This window comes from Episyrphus balteatus, chromosome 2 (genome assembly GCF_945859705.1).
Source record: "Episyrphus balteatus chromosome 2, idEpiBalt1.1, whole genome shotgun sequence".
In the NCBI taxonomy this organism is placed as follows: domain Eukaryota; kingdom Metazoa; phylum Arthropoda; class Insecta; order Diptera; family Syrphidae; genus Episyrphus; species Episyrphus balteatus.
The window spans coordinates 30,540,201-30,562,267 of NC_079135.1; the positions used below are offsets into that span (position 1 = coordinate 30,540,201).

A 22,067-nucleotide genomic window follows, 5' to 3' on the forward strand; every position below is an offset into this window, starting at 1 on the left:
ATTAAAAACCAATGGTTGCACCAACAATAACGTATTGTGTCTTTTTGTTGGGAGGGCCAAGCTATTTAATGGACCAGTTTTTGAAAAATTAATTTTCAAAATCAAAATTTTGAAAAAAAGTGGAAAAAAAATTTCGTACTAAATTTTTTCAAAATTGTATGTATTTAAGTAGAAATTAAGTTTTCAAAATTCAATTCTCTAATTTGTTTTTAAACAAAAAAAGAAAATTGGATCCGAAAATGTCTTGTCGTTTTGGATATATTAAACAAAAAAAAAAACTATTTTTTTTAAAGCCACATATATTTTTTTTGAAAATTAATTTTTCAAAAGCTGGAGCATTCAACACCTTTAGTAAAAAACAAGAAACAAGAACAAGCCAACCCAAAAACCACGTTGCATAGCTTTGGTGTTCATAGCTCTGGTTTTTCATAACTTCGGTCTATCATAACTTCAGCTTTGCATAACTTTGACGCGCATAACTTTGTCGCACATAACTCTGATGGTATTCATAACTCCGTTACTATTTCTTTTATTCCCAATTAAGGTAGATGAAATAGTCAACGCGCTCACTATCTGACTTAAAAATGACGTGTGGATCTGTCACAGAGTAAACGTGATGACTGATGATTAATTTCATTCAAATATTATTTTGAATGTCCTGAACTTCAAAAGCAATGCGTATAGGTTGTTTTTTATATCCTTTCTTTTCTGAAGCTTTAATATAATAAGAGAAGCCTAACGTCTTTACCAACGTAGAAATTAAAAAAGAGTTTATTAACCTTAATAAAACAAAGATCCAATAAATTTATTTTATTTATGTTTGCTTTACTTTTGTTTCAATTTAATAGATCCTTGATTTTTTCTTTTAAAACAATTCATAACAATAAAAAGCAATTTAACCAAACCTAAAATCAATATCACAAATACTGTCCATAAAAGAAGTAGAACATCCAAAGAATGAGCTTGAAATATGTTAAGTTTGCTTGCTGCTGACTTAAGATGAAACGGATTCGGATTGCGTAGCAGATATTCCGCCCACCATACTGCCAATTCTAATGGTTTCATTGGTTGATCACGAAATTGCTGGGAACGAATTCGAACATTTTGTGCCATTTTGGGATCTTCTGCAACTTTTTTAATAGTATCACGAAGAATTTCAGTTGTCATAGTAAGAAAATCTATTTTTTCAGCAACTCCAGCTAACATTGATTGACGCAAATTCTTAAAGAAATGTTAAAGAAGTGTTATTACTGACATAGAAGTTGATTGATAAATTAGTTTTACCCTGTGTTGATCAAGAAATAGTGGTATACCAATCATCGGAACTCCCCGCCAAGTTGCCTCTTGAGAACTTAAACCGCCACAATGTGTTACGAATGCCTTGAGCCTGGGATGAGCTACATATAAAGATTAGAATAATATTCTATGGTCCTTAATTTAAAAAAGACAGAATAAAAGTCCAATTCCGCTAAAATCTACTTTTTAACTCAATTTAGAATTTAAGTCAGAAAATAACTTCTTATTGATCTTGAGTTTCAGCTAACTAATTTGACTTCTAGATGGTCTTCAAGCGCTCATAACTTAAAAGACTCGTAAGCCTATTCACAATACTATTCATACAACTCATGAGTAAAGTAGTGATAGCTAACTCCGAAAACTTGGAAAATACAAACTTTTAATTTATCAACCATTCTTGAATCCTCTATATTGGTAGATAATCTTATTCTTACCTAAAATATCTCTTTGAGGAAAGAACGATTGAGCAAGAACATTCTCCGGCAGCTTCGTTTTAAGATACTTTTTGTCAAATTTCCACATAAAATTATACTCAGGCAACTGAGTCATGGCATCTAGAAAAACTCGAACTCTTTCTTCACCAAAGTCTTCACTTTTCATATTTGTTCCAAACGAAATAAATACCACTCCCTTTCGACTTTTGTTCATAAATTCTTCCAAATCTTTCGGCAGAGGTTTTGCGTCCAAAATTTGCATTCCTCCAACTTCGATAACATTCGGAGGCAATGATTCAGCATAATCGATAGCTGGATGTGAATTGACCATTGAAATAGCAGTATGAGCTGAAAGATCACCTAGATATGGAGTATCCTTGTCGAAATAGGGTCTCATTATGGCATCGATCTGTGGTAAGTAAATCATACGGCGGTACCTAGGATATTCCAAGAATTTTATTGTTAATTTTTATCTGAATTACTAAAAGTTTCTTACGCTGTATCGGCAATAAAAATCAAAGTATTTTCAAGCCTTTCATAAAAATTCATCTCAGTGCTGTAAACAGTTGAATGATAAGGCACATAAGCTGGGAAATAATGATTAAACATAGCATCAATTGTCAGTGGAGAGTTGTGGAATGCTGTTAGACCAATCAATGGTGGATAGTTGAATTTGTGTAGAAATCCCAACAAATACGGTCCCAGAGTGTAGTCATTCAGCATCAAATCGAATTTAAAATCATTTGGATAGTCTAAGAGAGTCTTGAAACCTTTAGATGATACAATTCCCCTGCAAGTTTCTATTCCAAAAGCATAAAATGGAGGTATTGATGTAAATGGATTATGAACACCGATGTAAGACACAAGATCAAGCTTCTTAGCATCAGTCTTCTTCTCACTATCGTACATTGCATAGGCCTTTTCCAAATGAATATAATGAACATTTGGTGGAAGTTTTTCACTTGATTTTGGCAAATCCGCTGAGAGAATTGTAACATTGTGACCATTTTCAGCTAGTTTGTGTAAGAAAACTGTGTTCCTGAACAAATTAATTTGCATTAGCAAACTTATTTTCTTTAAAATGATTTCAAGTATTTACCATATTTGTGAACTTGGAGATGTCATGCCCAGAAGACCGAGTATATTAGCACCATGAACTTGAAAAATGTTATTATTCAATATCACAAAAACACTTGCTAAAACGTAAACAACTTTTAATAGCATGTTGAAGAAGTAATTATTTAGACATTGAACTTTCCGATAGACGTTTGTATTCTTTGATAATTTAGAAACGACTGAATTAATGATCAGTTATATTATAACAAGCAATGCAGCTCCGCATATGTTCGTGTGGATGCATTTCTATTTTCATAATAACAATTCTCAATTTAGTCTATATTTACTGATAAAGCAGCGCTCTGACAGTAGCGGACTGCAATGATGTGTAATATGGGTACCTGATTGATAAAATACACATAATTTCTGCAATCCGCTTCAAAATTGGTACACATACAATTTTTGGAAAAATTAATGGTAGCTACCTTCTACCTATGATTAATTAAAAAAAAACTCGTTTTTCTTAAAAACGCCTCTAATTAAAAATTTAAAAATATATGTCGACATATGCTTTGTACAATTATAAACGGTACTTGTCATAAATTGTTTTCTAGATTTCTGATTTTCTCCTAAATAACTAAACTAATGTCAATGAAAATCGTTTGAGAGGGTGTAATATTCAAAATGTAAAAAAAATATTTTTGGATTTTTAAAAAATATTTTCATTTTTTTTTAAATTTTTTTTGAAAACGGCTAATTTCTTACTTTTTTTTCAAAAGATGATTTCTTAAGAATTACATTACAAATTTTTACTTGCGATATAGGTACCTACTATTGAACGAGTTATGCATATGAATTCGTACAAAAAATGACATTACGATGATAGAATCCGCGAGTCCGTCTGTCTGTCTGTATAAGGAGCTAGAGCCTAAACGGATGGTCCGATTAACATCAAACTTGGTATGAAACGTTTTTTGGAGATCCTACAGAGGGGTTTTCGGAGTTGATTTTTTTGGATCAAAAATAACGGTAGGTATCTGTCATATATACAAATTTCAGAAAAGTTTAATTTCCTCAAAAACGGCTCTTACGATTTTGTTAACAAAATTCAAATCTTAGTTGTTGAACAAGGTCTATCTATAAATGAAACACTTTTTTTTTCGAAAATCATTATTTACGGTAACCTGCCATAGAACCGTTTTTTTTTTTTTCATATCTAATTTTCGACCAAACGTCGGCTAAGGGTAAAAACCTCGTAAATCCACTTTTTGACAAAAAATAGATTTTTGGAAATTTATAAAGTAGGCATCGAAATTTATGTTTCCATAAAAGAAAAAATGCATATTTGACAAAATTATACATGAAAAATGTATAGAGCTAGTACAAAATTGAAAATTAGAAATCGCTCCTCTGAACAATTTACAAAAATGGACTTTCGAAATTTGCACTCTTAGCCGACGCAAAGTACTTATTCAGTTTCAACGAATTATTTTATACAAAAGAATTTATATAATTTTAATATAAATCGAAAATAAAATTTTGAAAAAAATTTTTTTTTTGGATTTAAAAAAAAATTTTCGAAAACTGGACATTAAAGCTATAAAATGGCAAACCAACTTTATTATTTTTTTTTTCAAAAAAATATGTAAGTTTAGTTAAAAAAAAATTCTTTTAATAGATGTTACTTTTGAGAAGATGTGACCAAGTGAAAAAAATATTTCCGGTGAAGAAAGTTAACATTTTAACATAATATGTACATATTTGTTGAAATATTTTTAGTGCTTTATTAACGCCACACTGTTGTCCCAAATTGCTTGTCTGGGTGCAAAAATTTAAAACTTTTAAAAGTATACATAAAGATATTGCTACAATTTTCTTAAAATGAAATTTCAAGGACTATCAAAATCTTGATTTCCAAAAAAGTTGTTTCACAGAATATTTCAAATGATTGACTGAAGTAAGATTCAAAAGAACAAACAAACAGAAAAAAGAATTAAAGTAAAACTTCAATAACTGTCCTAAACTTTGCAAACCTTGTTGAAAACTTAAATTATGATGGTTCAAGTATTTAAAGATTATTCCAAACTAAGATTGGTGACAACAGTGGATGCTTATAGTTGACAAACCAATTTGAATTGTTTTAGTTATAGTTTAAACTTTAAATCTATTCGAGTTCATAAAAAAATTTCCTGCAGCACTGCAAGATATCAATTGTAAATTATGGCTTATTTAATTAAATATTTGGCAAATAGTTTATACATTCTTCAAAACAAATACTAATATTTATAAAAGTCAAATCAATTTTTTAACAGAAATTGGCTCAATCAATGGAAATTTACCTTCCAAATGTTGACGAAATTTTATGCATTTATTAACTCGGAACATAATGTAAAAATTTAATCAAAGCATTTATTATTTTAATTTTTAAACCTATTAACATACGCCTCAATTCATAGTATAGATAAAAGGAACCGCGATGAATTGATAGGCAATCTTATCGCATCCCTCAGTCAATTAAATAAAACCATTAACACACAGGTCAAAGTTCAATAATAGTTAAAAATAACTATCAAAATAATGTCTATCGCTATAACTTCAACCCATCTGGATAGATAGTGTGCTTGTCCTGTCTAACACGTTTTGTTCTTGATTGCAGCTTAACAAAACAAGATTAGAAAATTATTATCATTTGACATCACAAAACATGGTTTTGTTATGAATGCGGAGATGAATTTTGAAAATAATCCTATATACCTACATACTATTGTGTTGATTTGAAAGTACACTACAGTTATTTAATTTTCCTAAGCGAATGCTTCAATCGAACTAAAACTGGCTTGAAAACTGAATCTGAGTTGGTGATTGACTCACAAACATTGCATTGTACAAATATTCGTAAAATATCCACGAATCTTTAACAAATCTATACAAATTATCTATGCAAATTCAACAAAACCATCAAATGTATATTTTTAATTATCTATCAATCTAAACGCATGCCAATTATACACGGAAAATATCATCAATATGTCAACAAACAGAATAACACAAATTATATTATCAAACGAAACACATTGATTTAATAGTTTATTCAGGTTTAAATAAAAAGAATGCATTATCATTGTCATAGATTACATCATAGCAATATCATCAAAAGAATACTACTTAAATTAACTGACAACAAATTTTAATAGATGCAAACAAACGTGTGTTTAAACTTGAATATTGTTTCAATTCATTTTTAAAGGTTAGTGTATAGGTTTTGAAATAAAAACTTAAAAATAATTAAATTCTAAAATTCACGTTAAAAAAAAAAACCATTCCAAGATGATAAAGAACAACAAAATTGCTGATTGCATAGGGATTTTTTTATGATCCTAAAGATTTTTAGTTTAATTTTTTCATCAAATCTCTAAAATGAAATTTCTCCGACAAAAGTCGTCAACAATAAGGATTTTTATATTTTTTTTTATGAAAAAATTAAAACTGCATACTTTACGATTTTTTTACCAGAATCTTTTTGGCATATTATATTATTTGTATGTCTATGTCTTTAAATAAAAATTTTTAATGATTTAGATTAAAAATCCATCAAGCATAACTTCAAATACGTGCGACCAGCAGTTAAATTAATTTATTTCGCGTGATACCTATCTCTTTGTGAGGAGTAAATAGCGTTAACAGTGGCGTAGTTAAGAAAAAGTTAACAAAAACATGGGAACTCTGAATGGAAAAAATGAAAAGCTTCGAAAAAAAAGACGGTAAAATAATTGATTTTAACTTTTTTTTTATGTATTCAATTGATTTGTTTTGTTTTGTTTTTTTTTTCGAACTTATTTCTATCTTACTTTCCCGAAGACTTGAGCTATTTGTTTTCAATTCATTAATCTTTATTTTTTTAAATGTTAGCTAGGTTATAATATTGAGTTAGTTAAAAGCTTTTACAAAAAGTCATTGAAATCTGTTCAGTCGTTTAGGAAACAACAAATAAAGCGTTTAAGAACTCAAAAATCAAAATATTGTAATAACATTTTTTATGCGATAAAACGAATCTTAATAAACAAGACTGAACATGTATCAGTTTAAATCGTCAGAACTGATGAAATTAGTAAAAATCAATCTAGTCTAATGTCGTATCTAGCGATATGTATGAACGTACATATATTTTAGATTATTTTTAACATTTGCTTTTTCAAAATAATTGGGGAAATACTCAAGATAAATTAATTTTTTTTTTAATCAAAATATTGTTATCAAATTTTATATGCGACAAAACGAATCTACATAAACCAGACTGAACATGAATTCATATAACATTTTTATCAGCAAAAAGTGTGTGCGAGTATCGAGTTTTATTTTTATTGGAGGACTTTGTTTATCTAATTGACTTAAAATCGTTAAAAACTTTATTTATCTGTTTAAATATAGTTTTTAAGGATTTGATAAGATATCAATCTATCTATCTTTGAAAACAATCAGTCACTTAAGCAAATGAGAAGCAAATTGCTTGGTCATTCTGATTACAAGCAAGGGAATCCAACTTACTTCTGGTAAAGATAAAATTGCATCACTATTTTGTTACAATAGCCCTGTTCCATTGGAGGTGGTAGTTTACTCATGAGTAGATCTAGTACTACAAATAACACACGATCTTCTACTCGAGGAGATACGAAAGTGTAGTTGTTGTAGTAGATTTCTACTCACGAGTAAACTACCACTTCCAATGGAACAGGGTTAATATTAAAGTCCATGAAAAATTAAGATAATGAAGTAATCTGATATTGAGTTGCTGAAGTACTAGTACTTTTTTACGTATTTTTATCAATTTTTGAAACAATAATTATGGTGAAATGTAAATTTTTGGGTAAATCAAAATAATATGAAGGGTCCAGAGGAAAAACAGCATTCCAATTCATTGCGAGAAAAACGCATTTTAAAATCTTTTTCTCCATACAACTTAGTACTATAGGCACATTAATTATTTATTTTGTTAACATGGTTTGAATTTATTTTCTAAAAGTGGACATATGCCGTTTTTCCTCTGGACCCTTCATATGGTTTTTTCTTCGAAATCCTTAAGCCCTAGCCTTGTTTTTTTCTATTGAGGATGTATCTGTTTTTTTTTTTTTCATCTCCTTTTTACTTGCGATTTAGGTAGGTATAGGTACTGTTGGAAACGGTTAATAAAACTCTTGATTAAGTCCGTTTCAAAATTATATTTCGTATTTCAAACAGCCAAATTCGTCTAGCTTGATCCTTTGCTTTTTAATTTGATTCTGATTTCTGATTTTTAGTTTTTCAAACATTATAAATATCAGCTCCTATTTATTTTTCAAGTTTTAAGTAAGTCAGTTATATTCTTTAAGTAGAACCTCTTGTGGTTCTATTTGAATGGTTCCTCTTTGTTTTAATAGATGTATCTAACACGGCCCACCTGACACTGGTGACGTTCTCGGCACCTCCAATCCTGTCTTCTGATCTGAAAACTAATTACATAGTTATTTATTACAAATGTGGTGAGACCGCAGCCAACACTAACGGTATAGAGACCAATCATTATTCACAAAACTGGTGTGATCGCAACCAACACCTGGCTCCAACACTAACGGTATAGAGACCAATCATAATTCACAAAACTGGTGTGATCGCAACCAACACCTGGCTCCAACACTAACGGTATAGAGACCAATCATTATTCACAAAACTGGTGTGATCGCAACCAACACCTGGCTCCAACACTAACGGTATAGAGACCAATCATTATTCACAAAACTGGTGTGATCGCAACCAACACCTGGCTCCAACACTAACGGTATAGAGACCAATCATAATTCACAAAACTGGTGTGATCGCAACCAACACCTGGCTCCAACACTAACGGTATAGAGACCAATCATAATTCACAAAACTGGTGTGATCGCAACCAACACCTGGCTCCAACACTAACGGTATAGAGACCAATCATAATTCACAAAACTGGTGTGATCGCAACCAACACCTGGCTCCCCAACACTTACGGTATGGAGACCACAAAATTTGGTGAATTTACCTCAGTTATCACCGAATCTTACCATAAATATTATAATAGAACACAAATACCAAATGTTCAGTTTTCAAAACTCCAACGTTTCCTTGTAAAAATTGTAAGGACCATCATATTTTTTTAGTTTCAAGGATCATCATGTTTGTTTAGTTTCCGTGATACTTTTTGCTTTTCATTATTTTCATGTTCACTTATTAAATAAACCGATTTCATAAACTTAAAAAAAAAATATTTAATAATCGATTAGGTTTGTAAAAGCATAATCTTCAACTTCAATTCAAAGATTTTCTTATCCGATAGAGACGAATTGCCAACATGCTAAAGAAGTTAGTATTTAAAATTTAAATTTAATATAAAGTTCTTCATAAACCATTCGGCCATTCTGTTAATATTCTTATTTCGATCCCCAATAAATTAATTACTAATCTTTTTTATTTCTTTCAATTAAATGTTTTCATTTAAATTTTGTTTTTATTTAAATGCATAAAATGCATTTTCTTAAAGTACTACAAATGAAAGAAAATGTTATTTTTTTGTCAGCATCTAAATATTATTTGATAGTAGAAATGGATCGAATATATCCATATGCATGGAGCACAATAATGCCTTCGATTTTTCATTTGGTTTTATAAAGCTTTGTAGTCATAAAGTTTAAGGTCCTTATCGCACAAAAACACAGGCTTTCCAAAACAAGCCTTACGTGGAAACCATGAATGTTAAACAATTATTGCATATTTCGGTATATGAAAATGATAGAGCTCATCAAAAAAATTTTTTAAATTTTTGTTTCAAAGATTTGATTTTTCAACATATTGATAAGCATCAAGGTTCTTCAATTCTAGTTCTTCCATTACAATGTTTCATTTCGTTTATATTTTACATATCATGATGACTTAATATTTCATCTGCACTTATAAACAAGAATTCAACAATGATCAAACTAATTATCTAGTGGAAACGAGTTCAGATCTACTTATTCAATTTTTATTGCAAATTAAAGTTTTTATTTTTAAATAATCAACTGCAATGTGTTACTGACGTTTGAGTTCATGATATGATAATTAAGGTTAAGTGCATCATAATTTATGATTTCTTTAAAAAAAATTAAACTATTCTATAACTCTCTCAATGCCAGTTCTGTAAGAAGTGCAATAACACCTTTTCCATTATTTGATTTAAATCACTTATGTCTTTATCTTTTGTTACCATTCAGTTGTCATTTCAAAACAGAATGTATTTGGAACTTTGAGGTGGCATTAATAGCCACAAGATAAATCTTTAAAAAAAATATTATATTTAATAAGCTTCTAAAAAATTTTTTTTTCGTAAGTAATTTTATATAAATAAACTTGACACTTTCTGTCTTTCAATTTTCTATTTTAATCTATACGATCTTTCATAATATTACTAAATCATAATGAATTTATACATGAAGATTGAAGGTTCATCAACTGACGACCAAATTTAATAGTTTTGCAATTCGATTAGATTAATGAAAAGCAATAAATTTAGAACCGCTATGAACACCTAAATAAAAACTTCTTCTTCACAACAGTTATCGCATACATTTCTTAGCATCAATTCCTGCATAAGAATCTTAATATTATGTTTTATGTGTCTTAATTAGAGTCTTCAATATCTCTTCCAAAATGTTGTCATATCAATATCTGATATGAGAGGGTTCCAACGTCTAAAACGGCCTTTGTTACGACTCGATAAAAAAAATATCTACTTTTTTCGCCCAATATTTTCTCATTGGACCAACCCAGCCAAAATTTTAAAAACTTTAGTTCACTCACCCAATAACCCATTATTAAGCCATTTCGTTATTTTCATGAACGAAATAATTGAAAAAGGTAAGTGCACATGACCATCTGACCTTTTCTACTGAAAGGCTTGAATTAACCCAATCAAATTTTTCAGATAGCACTTTTTCTATTGCTTCATCTATTGGCTTGTTAAATTCTCAAAATTTAAGTCCTTTTAGTTCTTAAATGTTTCGCAAAATATCCTTCTTATTATTAGTACTTTTTTTTTTATTTACATTCTTTCGTCAGATTACACTAAAATGGTAAGGCCAATAAAAATTCAAAAAAAATATTTAACATTTATTTATACTTGATTGCATTGAGTTTTATCCCACTTCTGATGTTGGAAACGGTTAATAAAACTCTTGATTAAGTCCGTTTCAAAATTATATTTCGTATTTCAAACAGCCAAATTCGTCTAGCTTGATCCTTTGCTTTTTAATTTGATTCTGATTTCTGATTTTTAGTTTTTCAAACATTATAAATATCAGCTCCTATTTATTTTTCAAGTTTTAAGTAAGTCAGTTATATTCTTTAAGTAGAACCTCTTGTGGTTCTATTTGAATGGTTCCTCTTTGTTTTAATAGATGTATCTAACAGTACTATAGGGAAAGTTTGGGTTCGTAAAAAAATCAAACTCGAGATAACAATCAGACGTGACATTACCTACGATGATAGAGAATATGACAAAAGTGGATTCCGCAATTCTGTCTGTTGATTTCTGAAATTCTCGAAAACGACTAAGCTGATTTAACGAAAAAAAAACTATTTTCGGATTTTTTCAAAAAATTAATTTTTTTTTTGAAAATCAATTTTTTGAAAGAGATTTCTTTGAAACTTTGTTTTATGTGTCGATTCCTTTTTTGAAAAATGTTTTAAATTTTTCATTAATAAATTAACGATTTTCACGTTTATTTATTTTTATTCTAAAAATTTTTTGCTATACGAGAAATCAAATAACATACTTAACAACCATTCAGTAGCCATTTTTTTTTTTTATTTTAAAATCAAATTATGTATTTTATTTTGTTTTTACTTTTATACATTTTTTTATAAAATAAAATTAAGAGCCGTTTGCTGAATCGAAACTTAAGCATTTAAGTTTAACATAAATCCTTATGTGACAGTTATTATAATTATTTATTTATTTTGTGCCTGTGTTGTTAACTAAACCACTAACTCATGCACTTATGATGAACATCTGATAGATCGTAGCTGCTCACTTCATCTAAAATTTTCAAGTGTAAAAAAAAACTATTAACTCGATGTTTGACTTTGTAATAAAACATTTTAATTTTAATATAAATTTTAATTATAATTACAATAACATTTTGAGTATTTAGCTTTTTAATTTTTCTTTAACTTTTTCGAATTTGTTGCACTAATTAATCTCCAAACAAATACCAACAATTTTACTGCCAAAAGGATAGATGCAATTATCACTAACAAAATAAAGGATAAGCAATCCAAAGAAATCGCCTCGAAAATGTTCAACTTATGTGCAGGTGATCTTAAATGACTTGGATCTGGATTTCTTAGCACATATTCGACCCACCAAACTGCAGTATCCAAGGGCTTCATAGGTCTATCACGGTATTGAATTGCTTTTCTTCTAGCATTTTCCCTCATTTGGGGATCTTCTATAACTTTCTTGATAGCATTGACAATGTCCTTGGTTGTCATGGTGATAAAATCAAGTTTCACTGCTATTCCAGCTTGTATAGATTGTTGTATGTTCTTTAAAAAAAAATTAAATAAAATTATTCAATCTTTAAACAATGAGTTCAGAAAAAAAAACATACCCTATGTTGATCGACAAAAAGTGGTACACCAACCATTGGAACTCCACGCCATGTTGCTTCATGTGAACTCAAACCTCCACAATGAGTTACAAATGCCTTTAAATTAGGGTGAGCTGAAAAATTCAATAAAATATTCAAAATTCTTCAAATCACATATTGAATCATTGCTCACCCAAAACATCTCTTTGTGGATAGAACGTTCTTATAATAACATTTTTGGGTATTTTCTCCTTCAAATACTTGACATCAAACTTCCACATAAAATTATACTGACTAAGCTCAGCCATTGCATTGAGAATTGTTCGAACTTGTTCTTCAGTAAAATCTTGAGGCTTCATATTTGTTCCAAATGAGAAAAATACAGCTCCATTTGTAGACTTATTCATAAACTCTGCCAAATCGTTTGGTAATGGCTTGGGGTCTAGTATTTGCATTCCACCGACTTCAATGACATTTGGTGGAAGAGGTTCCACATAATTGGTAGCTGGATGAGAGTTGACCAAAGCTACTGCTGTGCGTTTTCCAAGTTCATCAATATGTGGGAAGTCAAATGGGAAATATTTGCGCGCCATAGCATCAAGCTTAGGAGTTGTTAATAAGCGGCGATAACTACATGTAAACAAAACAGAAATAGATTCCAATTATGATGTCATAACATTTTTGAAAACAATTAAACCAACCCAGTTTCGTAAATGATTAAAAGAGTATTCTCAAGACGTTGCCAAAAGTTCATTTCTGTTTTGAATGTTGTCGAAGGGAAAGGTACGTAAGCGGGGAAATATGGATTGGACATGTAATCCATAGTAATTGGTGGATTGTGGTACGCACTCATTCCAATCGATGGTGGATTGTTGAACTTTTCCAGAAATGGAAGTAAAAATGGTCCCATTGTATAATCATGAATCACCAAATCGAATTTGAAACTATCAGGATAATTGAGAAGTTGTTGAAAACCTTTTGAATCTAGGGAAACTTCAGCCATTGTAAGAACTGCATCATTGAACAAATTTATTCCTTTGAATGGACCACATTTTATGAATTCGTTAATATCCAATTTGACATCTCCTTGATCGTAGATTGAATATCCTTTCTCCAAATGAATATAATGGACACTTTTTGGAATTTTTTCATTTGGTTTCGGTATATCGACGGATAGAACTGTAACATTGTGACCAAGCTCACCAAGTCTATGCATTAAAACACTATTCCTGATTATATAAATAAACAAAAATTATTTAAATTAATTTAATAAATTTAAATGGCAATGAAATTTCAAAAACACTAACCAAACATGATGACTGGGTGATACAATCGGCATCAGACCCAAAATATTAGCACTATATACAAAAGAACTATGATAACCCCAGAGGAGTATAAATAAGATGAACTTGTTCATCATTGTTTGTATGTGTTTCTGTCTGAGCGAACGTGCGGCGAACAACTGAACTCACTAACTGCACAAACTTACGATACGTTAATTCATAAGTTGCCTTTTATATTAAAAGATTAGATTCAAATTTGTTTTTTTTTTTTGTTCTGTAGTTGTTTATTTGTTTATGATGGGCGAAATAACTATTTGATGGCATTGGCGTGCGATAAGAATTTTCACAAAAAAAATTTTTTTTCAAAATTTGTCTGGGTTGCAAAAATATCAATCCAAATAAAAATGCATTTGAAAATTAAAATTTTTCTTTTTTTTTTCAAATAAAATATTTCTTGCATAAAAAATAAATTATTATTGTAAAAGAAAATTTTTTAAATAAAAAAAAAATTCTCAAAAAATACAAAACTGCATTAAAATAAAAAAAATTGAAAATATTTTGCATTAAAATTCGAATGTCAATGCAGATGTTGCATTTTGCTACTTTATCCTTGCTCATTGCTATACTTTCCTCCTGCTTATTGTTTTTTGTTACTAAAATTACTACAAAAGTTTCAAGTTTTATAAAAAATCAATTTCTAACTTTTATTTGAGAGCAACACCATAAAAATAATTTGTACCATGTGAGAATGGTTTATTATTTTAAAAAGTTGCCTATTGTTGAAGTTTTCAAAAAAGTATAAAAGTTTCCAAAGTTGCAGTTAGATCGCAAAATATTACAATTTGAATTCAACAAAACAGGGTTTTTCAGAACAAAAAACAACCACATGGTACAAATTTTTTTGTGGTGTTGCTCTCAAATAAAAGTTAGAAATTGATTTTTTATAAAACTTGAAACTGTTAGTTAATTTGCAGCGAAATGGCGTATGAAATAAAAATTTTTTTGATTAATTTAATTTATTGTTCCTAATAGTTATTTGGCAATGTTTTTGTAAAAGAATTAAAAAAAAAAAAAACAAAAATCAATAATGGGCGCAGGAAGCAAAACACTGTTGCAAAGTAGTAGAATTGCGTTAAATCAAAAACTGTAAGGATTTGGGATGAACAAGTTAGCAAATTCTGAGAGCCCTTAAGTTTCCCAATCAGCACATTTCGTTTGATCCATTACTTTTGGGACACCCTGTATATTTAAAATATAAACCAGGGTTGTAAAAACTTATTTATTTTATGTATTGTCCTTCCATTTCGAATCAAAAAAATATATTTAATGAAAATTGTTTGCATTACAACCATTACAACCCAGCTTTTTGAGCCAAGAACCAGCTTTTAGGTCCTGGCATACATTAACCATCCTTACAAATCGATGACAATCCGTGTTAATAGTCAACAGCGGGCTAAATATTACAAATTTGTCTAATCAACCATTTCTTAATTCTTTTTCAACAATTGAAAGATGTTTTTGTGTCAGTTTAGTTATTCATTTATTTTTGTATTCATATCCTGAGTATTACAAAACATTTATCAAAGCTAAAGTAAAGCTTTTGTGTTTTAGTTTAAGTATCAATTTAACTAATAATATTCAACAATTTAAAAATTATAAACAAAATTGTTATTAATTTTTCTTTAACTTTTTCGAATTTTTTGTACTGATTAATCTCCAAACAAATACCAACAATTTTACTATCAAAAAGTTGGCTCCAACAATTACAAATAACATAAAGGCTAAGCAATCTAACGAAGTCGCCTGAAAAATGTTCAACTTGTGCGCAGGTGATCTCAAATGACTTGGATCTGGATTTCTTAGTACATATTCGACCCACCAAACTGCAGTATCCAAAGGTCTCATAGGCCTATCCTGATATTCAATGGATTTTCTTTTAGCATTTTCTCTCATTTGTTGATTTTCAATAACTTTTTTAATGGCATTGACAATGTCCTTGGTTGTCATGGTAGCAAAATCCAATTTCACTGCTATTCCAGCTTGTATGGATTGTATCATATTCTTTAAAAGAAATTTAAAAACATATTTTGAAAACCTTAAAAAAATGTTAAAAAAACATACCCTATGTTGATCAGCCAAAAGTGGTACACCAACCATTGGAACTCCACGCCATGTTGCTTCATGTGAACTCAAACCTCCACAATGAGTTACAAATGCCTTTAAATTAGGGTGAGCTGAAAAATTCAATAAAACATTTTAAACTCTTCGAAACACATATCGAATCATAGCTCACCCAAAATATCTCTTTGTGGATAGAACTTTCTAATAATAACATTTTTGGGTATTTTCTCCTTCAAATACTTGACATCAAACTTCCACATAAAATTATACTGATTAAGCTCAGCCATTGCATTGAGAATTGTTCGAACTTGTTCTTCAGTAAAATCTTGAGGCTTCATATTTGTTCCAAATGAGAAAAATACAGCTCCATTTGTAGACTTATTCATAAATTCAGCCAAATCGTTGGGTAATGGCTTGGGGTCCAATATTTGCATTCCACCGACTTCAATGACATTTGGTGGAAGAGGTTCCACATAATTGGTAGCTGGATGAGAATTGACAAGAGCTATTGCTGTGCGTTTAGCAAGTTCATCAATGTGTGGGAAGTCAAAGGGGAAATATTTGCGAGCCATAGCATCAAGCTTAGGACTTAAATTCAAGCGGCGATAACTATGAAGTCAAAACAAAAAATGGTTACAAATAATGGCATACAATTTCAAAAATAATTTAACTAACCCAACATCGTAAATAATCAAAAGAGTATTCTCAAGACGTTGCCAAAAGTTCATTTCGGTTTTGAACGTTGTCGAAGGGAAAGGTACGTAAGCGGGGAAATATGGATTGGACATATAATCCATAGTTATTGGTGGATTGTGGTACGCACTCATTCCAATCGATGGTGGATAGTTGAATTTTGCCAGGAATGGAAGTAAAAGTGGTCCCATTGTGTAGTCATGAATAACCAAATCGAATTTGAAACTATTCGGATAGTTGAGAAGTTGTTGAAAGCCATTCGATTTAAAACAAAGTTCAGATATTATAAGGACCGCATCATTTAACACTTTAATCCCTTCAAATGGACCACTTTTAATGAAATCGTTAATATCGAATTTTACATCTCCATGATCGTAGATTGAATATCCTTTCTCCAAGTGAATATAATGAACACTTTTAGGGATTTTCTCATTCGGTTTGGGTATATCGACGGATAGAATTGTAACATTGTGACCAAGTTCACCAAGTCTATGCATTAAAACACTATTCCTGATTTAATAAATAAAGGAAAATTATTTGAATTAATTTTAATAAATTTTTTTAGCAGAGAATAAATAGAATAAAACGTCTTGTTTCAAATAGAGCAAACAACAGAATAAATATTTTATTGAAAATTATTTTCTTTCAAACAACAAACTCAAAACTTAGTTACTTATAAATTTTGATCGCAAGTATAATCTAAACAAGTATTTCAACACCCCCACTCGAACAAAATTTACCTCAAATTTAAACCCATGTTATTGGAACAGAAATTATGTTTTTCGGCAGATACTGGTTTTGTTAAATAATCTGCGACCATTAATTCAGTCCCAATTCCAATGAAAGAGATAATATTCATGTTCTTCTTCTCACGAATAAAATGATGTCGAACATCAATATGTTTAGATCTTGATAGATACTTGCTTGTCGATGCCAGATGAACTGCACTTTGGTTGTCGCAATATATGTTCATGACCGAGTTGTTTTGGTTGAGTTCAGACTCGAGGCCACGAATCCACATTGCTTCTTGAGTTGAGGCGGAAAGTGCCATATATTCAGCTTCTGTTGTGGATAACGCAACAGTTGGTTGATGTTTTGTCGCCCAGGACACGGCACCTCCTTGCAAGATACATACGTATCCTGTGACAGATCTTCTTTCGTCACAATCACTTGCCCAGTCTGAATCCGAGTAAATTTTGAACTCAGAATTACCATTTCTTGAAAATTTTAGTTTGGCTGATTTTGTTCCTTTCAGATATCTGAACAATCTCTTCACAGCAGCCCAATGTTCTTTGCCAGGACAGTTATTGAATTTGCTTAATTTGTTGACTGCGAAGCAAATATCCGGTCGAGTACACTGTGCTGCAAACAATAAACTTCCGATTGCTTGCTGATAAGGAATCTTCGCCATTTCTTTTTCTTCTTCCGTAGATTTAGGTGACATCTCTTTTGACAGTTTTATGTTGATGTCCATAGGAGTTGCTACAGGATTTGACTCATCCATGTTAAATTTAATCAGCATCTCAGATATGTATTTTTCTTGATCTAGGTACACTGCATCTTTGTCACGTGTAATCTTCATTCCTAAACAATTCTTCGCGGTTCCCAAAAACTTCATCTTGAACTCTTTCATCAGATTTAGTTTGAGGTTTTCATAGAATGCAGTCTCGTTAGTGAAGATTAAGATATCATCGACATAGATTGCTAAAAACGTCATGGTCTTATTGTTTCGATGGAAGTATATGCAAGGATCCACTTCTGAACGCTTCAATTCAAGTTTTTGGAGGACTCGATCTAGTTTGGTGTTCCAAACTAAACTTGATTGCTTCAGTCCATACACAGCTTTATTGAGTTTCATCACTTGACCTTCTCTTCCCACCGAAAACCCCTTCGGTTTCTCAACATAGATGTCTTCACTTAACTCACCCTGGAGAAAAGCAGTAATAGCATCCATTTGTTGTATTTGCAGATCATACTTCACTGACAATGCTATTAAATATCGTATGGAAGAGTACCTCACGACAGGTGAATAGGTTTCATCATAATCAATACCTTTTTTCTGTGTAAAACCTTTCACCACTAATCGAGCCTTGTATCGTACATCATTTTTTTCGTCAAGCTTCTTCTTGAACACCCATTTGGTCTTGATAATGTTGGCTCCAGCAGGTTTGTCTACACATTTCCAGGTATCGTTTTCTTCAAATGACCTCATTTCACTCTGCATCGCTTCTACCCATTTTTCTTTATCACTTCTGGATAAAGCATCTTCCAAGTCTTCGGGATCTTCCAAGATGTTGACCGTCTCAGCATTGTAAACTGCCCTTGGCAATTTTGAAATTCTTTCGCTTCGGCGTGGGAGAGCTGGTTCTTCAGGTTCTGATAGTTGTGGCGTTACTTCAACTATCTGCTCATTACTCACATCAGATTGGATACCAAGCGGTGAAAGAAAAACTTCAGTCACTGATGACGTTGTCAAAGATGGATTTTCTTCATTATCCCCCTCTTCAAAGCCATAGAATTCTGGATTTGACGAACATGACTCGAAATCATTCTCTATGAGAGGACTTTCTTGGCTCTCGACTGGATTTACCCCCACTACAGCAGTATACATTGGAATCTCACGAGTGTTTTCATTTTGAGTTTTATAGTGAAAGTTATCTTCATGAAAAACTACATCACGGCTGATGAAAACATCCTTCTTTTGTAAGCTGTAGAGACGAAAACCTTTTGAAGTATCTGAATACCCCACAAAGATGCATTTCTCAGATTTTGAATCCAGCTTTCGACGTTTTTGCTTGGGAATGTGAGACATCGCTGTACAACCAAATATTCGAAAAGAACTAACATCTGGTTTGCGATTGCTCCATAACTCTTCTGGCGTTTTTTCAAGTTTTCTATGCGGTGAACGGTTAACAATATAACACGCACAGTTAATTGCTTCAGCCCAAAAAAATTTTGGCATTCTAGCGTCACACAACATAGCTCGTGCCTTTTCTGTAAGTGTTCTGTTCATCCTTTCTGCCAAACCGTTCTGTTCTGGAGTATAGGGAACGGTTGTTTGATGAACAATCCCAGACTTCTTCAACTCTAGTTGCATAGCTTTGTTAACGAATTCTTTACCATTGTCCGTTCTTAAGACCTTAATTCTTGCTTCTTGTTGATTTTCGACTTCGGCTTTGAATTCAAGAAAACAGTTCAACACAGCATCTTTGGACTTCATGAAGTACACGAATACCTTCCGGGTGAAATCATCTATAAAAGTAACATAAAATATACTTCCCTTAATAGATTTCGCCTCCATCGGCCCACAGACGTCAGAATGGATTATTTCTAGTACTTTTGATGACCTTGACCCTTCTGATGGAAAGCTATTCCGATGCTGCTTGCCTTCTGCACATGACAAACAAGTCGAAAGAGAATTTTGACTCAAGTCAATACCTTTAACCAAGCCTCGTGCAAGTAGCTTCATGTTGTCTTGACCCAAGTGACCAAATCTTCGATGCCAAATATTGTCCAAATCGTTTTGCGCAACATAAGCAATCTGATTTGTAGCAATATCCAACTTATAAAGCCCGTTTTCAGAACTACCTTTTGCTATGACTTCTTTTGAAGAATTTATGACACGACATCCATCTTTGTCAAAGACGACAACATTCTCATGATCCACAATCTTCTTTATGGATAGTAAGTTGACTTTCAACTCTGGGACATAAAGAGCATCATGAACAACAACATCACTTCTTCCTTGTGGAGTTAAAACAGGCAACGATATGTCACCCTTACTGATAGCATTCATAGACATGTTATTTGCTGTCTTAATTTGACCTTGAAATGGCTTCAGTTCTTTAAAATAACCAGGATCAGATGTCATATGGTCAGTTGCACCACTGTCAAAACACCATTCATGCTGTTTCGACTCTGCATGAAACGCTGCAAACATTGAGCCACCTTTTGTTGACTTGAAATCTTGACTTTTTAACTTCAATGGACAATCTGAAGCGTAATGTCCAACCCCATCACAGTTAAAGCAACGTGATTTGCCTTTCTTGTCATACTTTGGCTTCATTTTCTTGTGTGAATTCGAGAAACTTCCTCTCTTTGACAAAAGAGCACTGTTGGATGATTTTGAATCACACTTAACGTCCTGCAGCAATTTCATTTTGATGGAATCTGCTGTAATTGGCTTTCCACTGCAACCTATGCTCATGATCATTGGCTTATATTCATCAGGAAGACCCTTCAATAATATGCTTCCAACCCATTCTTCATTTACTGCAAATCCTATTTCATTCAACTTCTGTGCAGTCGAAACGATTTGGCTTACGTAATCTTCTACGGAGGAACATTCTACCAGGACCACTGAGCATAGTTTTTGAAGCAAACCAATGCGCCTGTCCAAGCCAGAATCTTGAAAAAGATTTTTCAAAGCTGTCCAAACTTCTTTGGAAGTGTTTGCGTCTCTTACATGGACGTAAAGACTCTTGTCGATGGCCAGAATCATCTTACACCGAGCAGTATTATCTTTAGCAGCATCCAAAGCAACGCCTGCATCAGGTTCTATACATTTCCATGAACCATCAAGTTGTAATTGGGTTTTCATGGCAAAGCTCCATGTTGACCAATTTTCGGAACCAACAAGCTTCTCCATTTGATGGGTTCCCAAATTCTGTTGCAAAGACATTTTTCTTTTTAAGCAATATATTTTTTCTTTAAATTATATAATTCCTTATTTTGTTATTGGACTGGGCCCATAACCTTTTAGCAGAGAATAAATAGAATAAAACGTCTTGTTTCAAATAGAGCAAACAACAGAATAAATATTTTATTGAAAATTATTTTCTTTCAAACAACAAACTCAAAACTTAGTTACTTATAAATTTTGATCGCAAGTATAATCTAAACAAGTATTTCAACAAATTTCAAAGGTTTAATTTAAACACACTAACCAGCCATGATGACTGGGTGATACAATTGGCATCAGACCCAAAATATTCGCACTGTTTACATAAGAACTATGATAACCCCATAGGAGTATAAATAAAATTAAATTTTTCATTATTATTTTTAAAGGCTTTTCTGTTTGACTGAAGATGTGTCGAACAACTGAATGTACTAACTTACGATAATTTAATTCATTAGTTGGCTTTTATACTAATTGCTACTTGTGATTAGCTACTGACTTATCTAATCTTTTGAAGGTGTGAAGTATATTTTATTATGAAATTTACTTAAATTTGGAAAAACATAAATGAAGTGCATGCCGAGGGAAGACATACGCTATCTCAAAAAAAAAATCTCAATCGTATAAAATCTCCAGAAACTTGTTGACCCCATGGATGAAATCCCCATGGGGAATGGCACCCACTGGCACAAAATCTGCAATAAATAGTTTTTTCTCCCACTTTTTCAAAATCTCCAAAAATCTCCAATGAGCAAAAAAAAAAAGATTTTGAAATGAAAAAAAAAAAAAATTGTTAATCGAAGTTATATCGGAACAAAACACGACAATTTAAAAAAATAATAAAAAGCGCCGATTTGAGCCTTCGTTGTTT

At 31.4% G+C, this 22,067-nt stretch overlaps 3 protein-coding genes across 3 annotated transcripts; all 3 read right to left on the reverse strand.

Annotated features, from left to right (window-relative positions):
• Positions 1 to 804: 804 nt before the first annotated feature.
• LOC129911582 (UDP-glycosyltransferase UGT5-like) lies at positions 805 to 3,131 on the reverse strand. Its single transcript, XM_055989417.1, has 5 exons — positions 2,830 to 3,131; positions 2,227 to 2,769; positions 1,731 to 2,167; positions 1,285 to 1,397; positions 805 to 1,221 (listed from the first exon to the last, which is right to left on the reverse strand). Exons 1-5 carry the CDS (start codon positions 2,952 to 2,954, stop codon positions 826 to 828), a joined length of 1,614 nt encoding a protein of 537 aa, XP_055845392.1. The 5' UTR covers positions 2,955 to 3,131; the 3' UTR covers positions 805 to 825.
• An 8,774-nt stretch (positions 3,132 to 11,905) lies between these two features.
• Positions 11,906 to 13,915, reverse strand: LOC129908504 (UDP-glucosyltransferase 2-like). Its single transcript, XM_055985044.1, has 5 exons — positions 13,726 to 13,915; positions 13,120 to 13,647; positions 12,612 to 13,048; positions 12,440 to 12,552; positions 11,906 to 12,374 (listed from the first exon to the last, which is right to left on the reverse strand). The coding sequence occupies exons 1-5, from the start codon at positions 13,836 to 13,838 to the stop codon at positions 11,985 to 11,987; spliced, it is 1,581 nt and encodes a 526-aa protein (XP_055841019.1). The 5' UTR covers positions 13,839 to 13,915; the 3' UTR covers positions 11,906 to 11,984.
• A 1,442-nt stretch (positions 13,916 to 15,357) lies between these two features.
• On the reverse strand, positions 15,358 to 21,587 carry LOC129908507 (UDP-glucosyltransferase 2-like). The gene is made up of 5 exons (XM_055985046.1): positions 21,462 to 21,587; positions 16,498 to 17,025; positions 15,995 to 16,431; positions 15,823 to 15,935; positions 15,358 to 15,762 (listed from the first exon to the last, which is right to left on the reverse strand). Exons 1-5 carry the CDS (start codon positions 21,569 to 21,571, stop codon positions 15,373 to 15,375), a joined length of 1,578 nt encoding a protein of 525 aa, XP_055841021.1. The 5' UTR covers positions 21,572 to 21,587; the 3' UTR covers positions 15,358 to 15,372.
• Between the last annotated feature and the right edge of the window lie 480 nt (positions 21,588 to 22,067).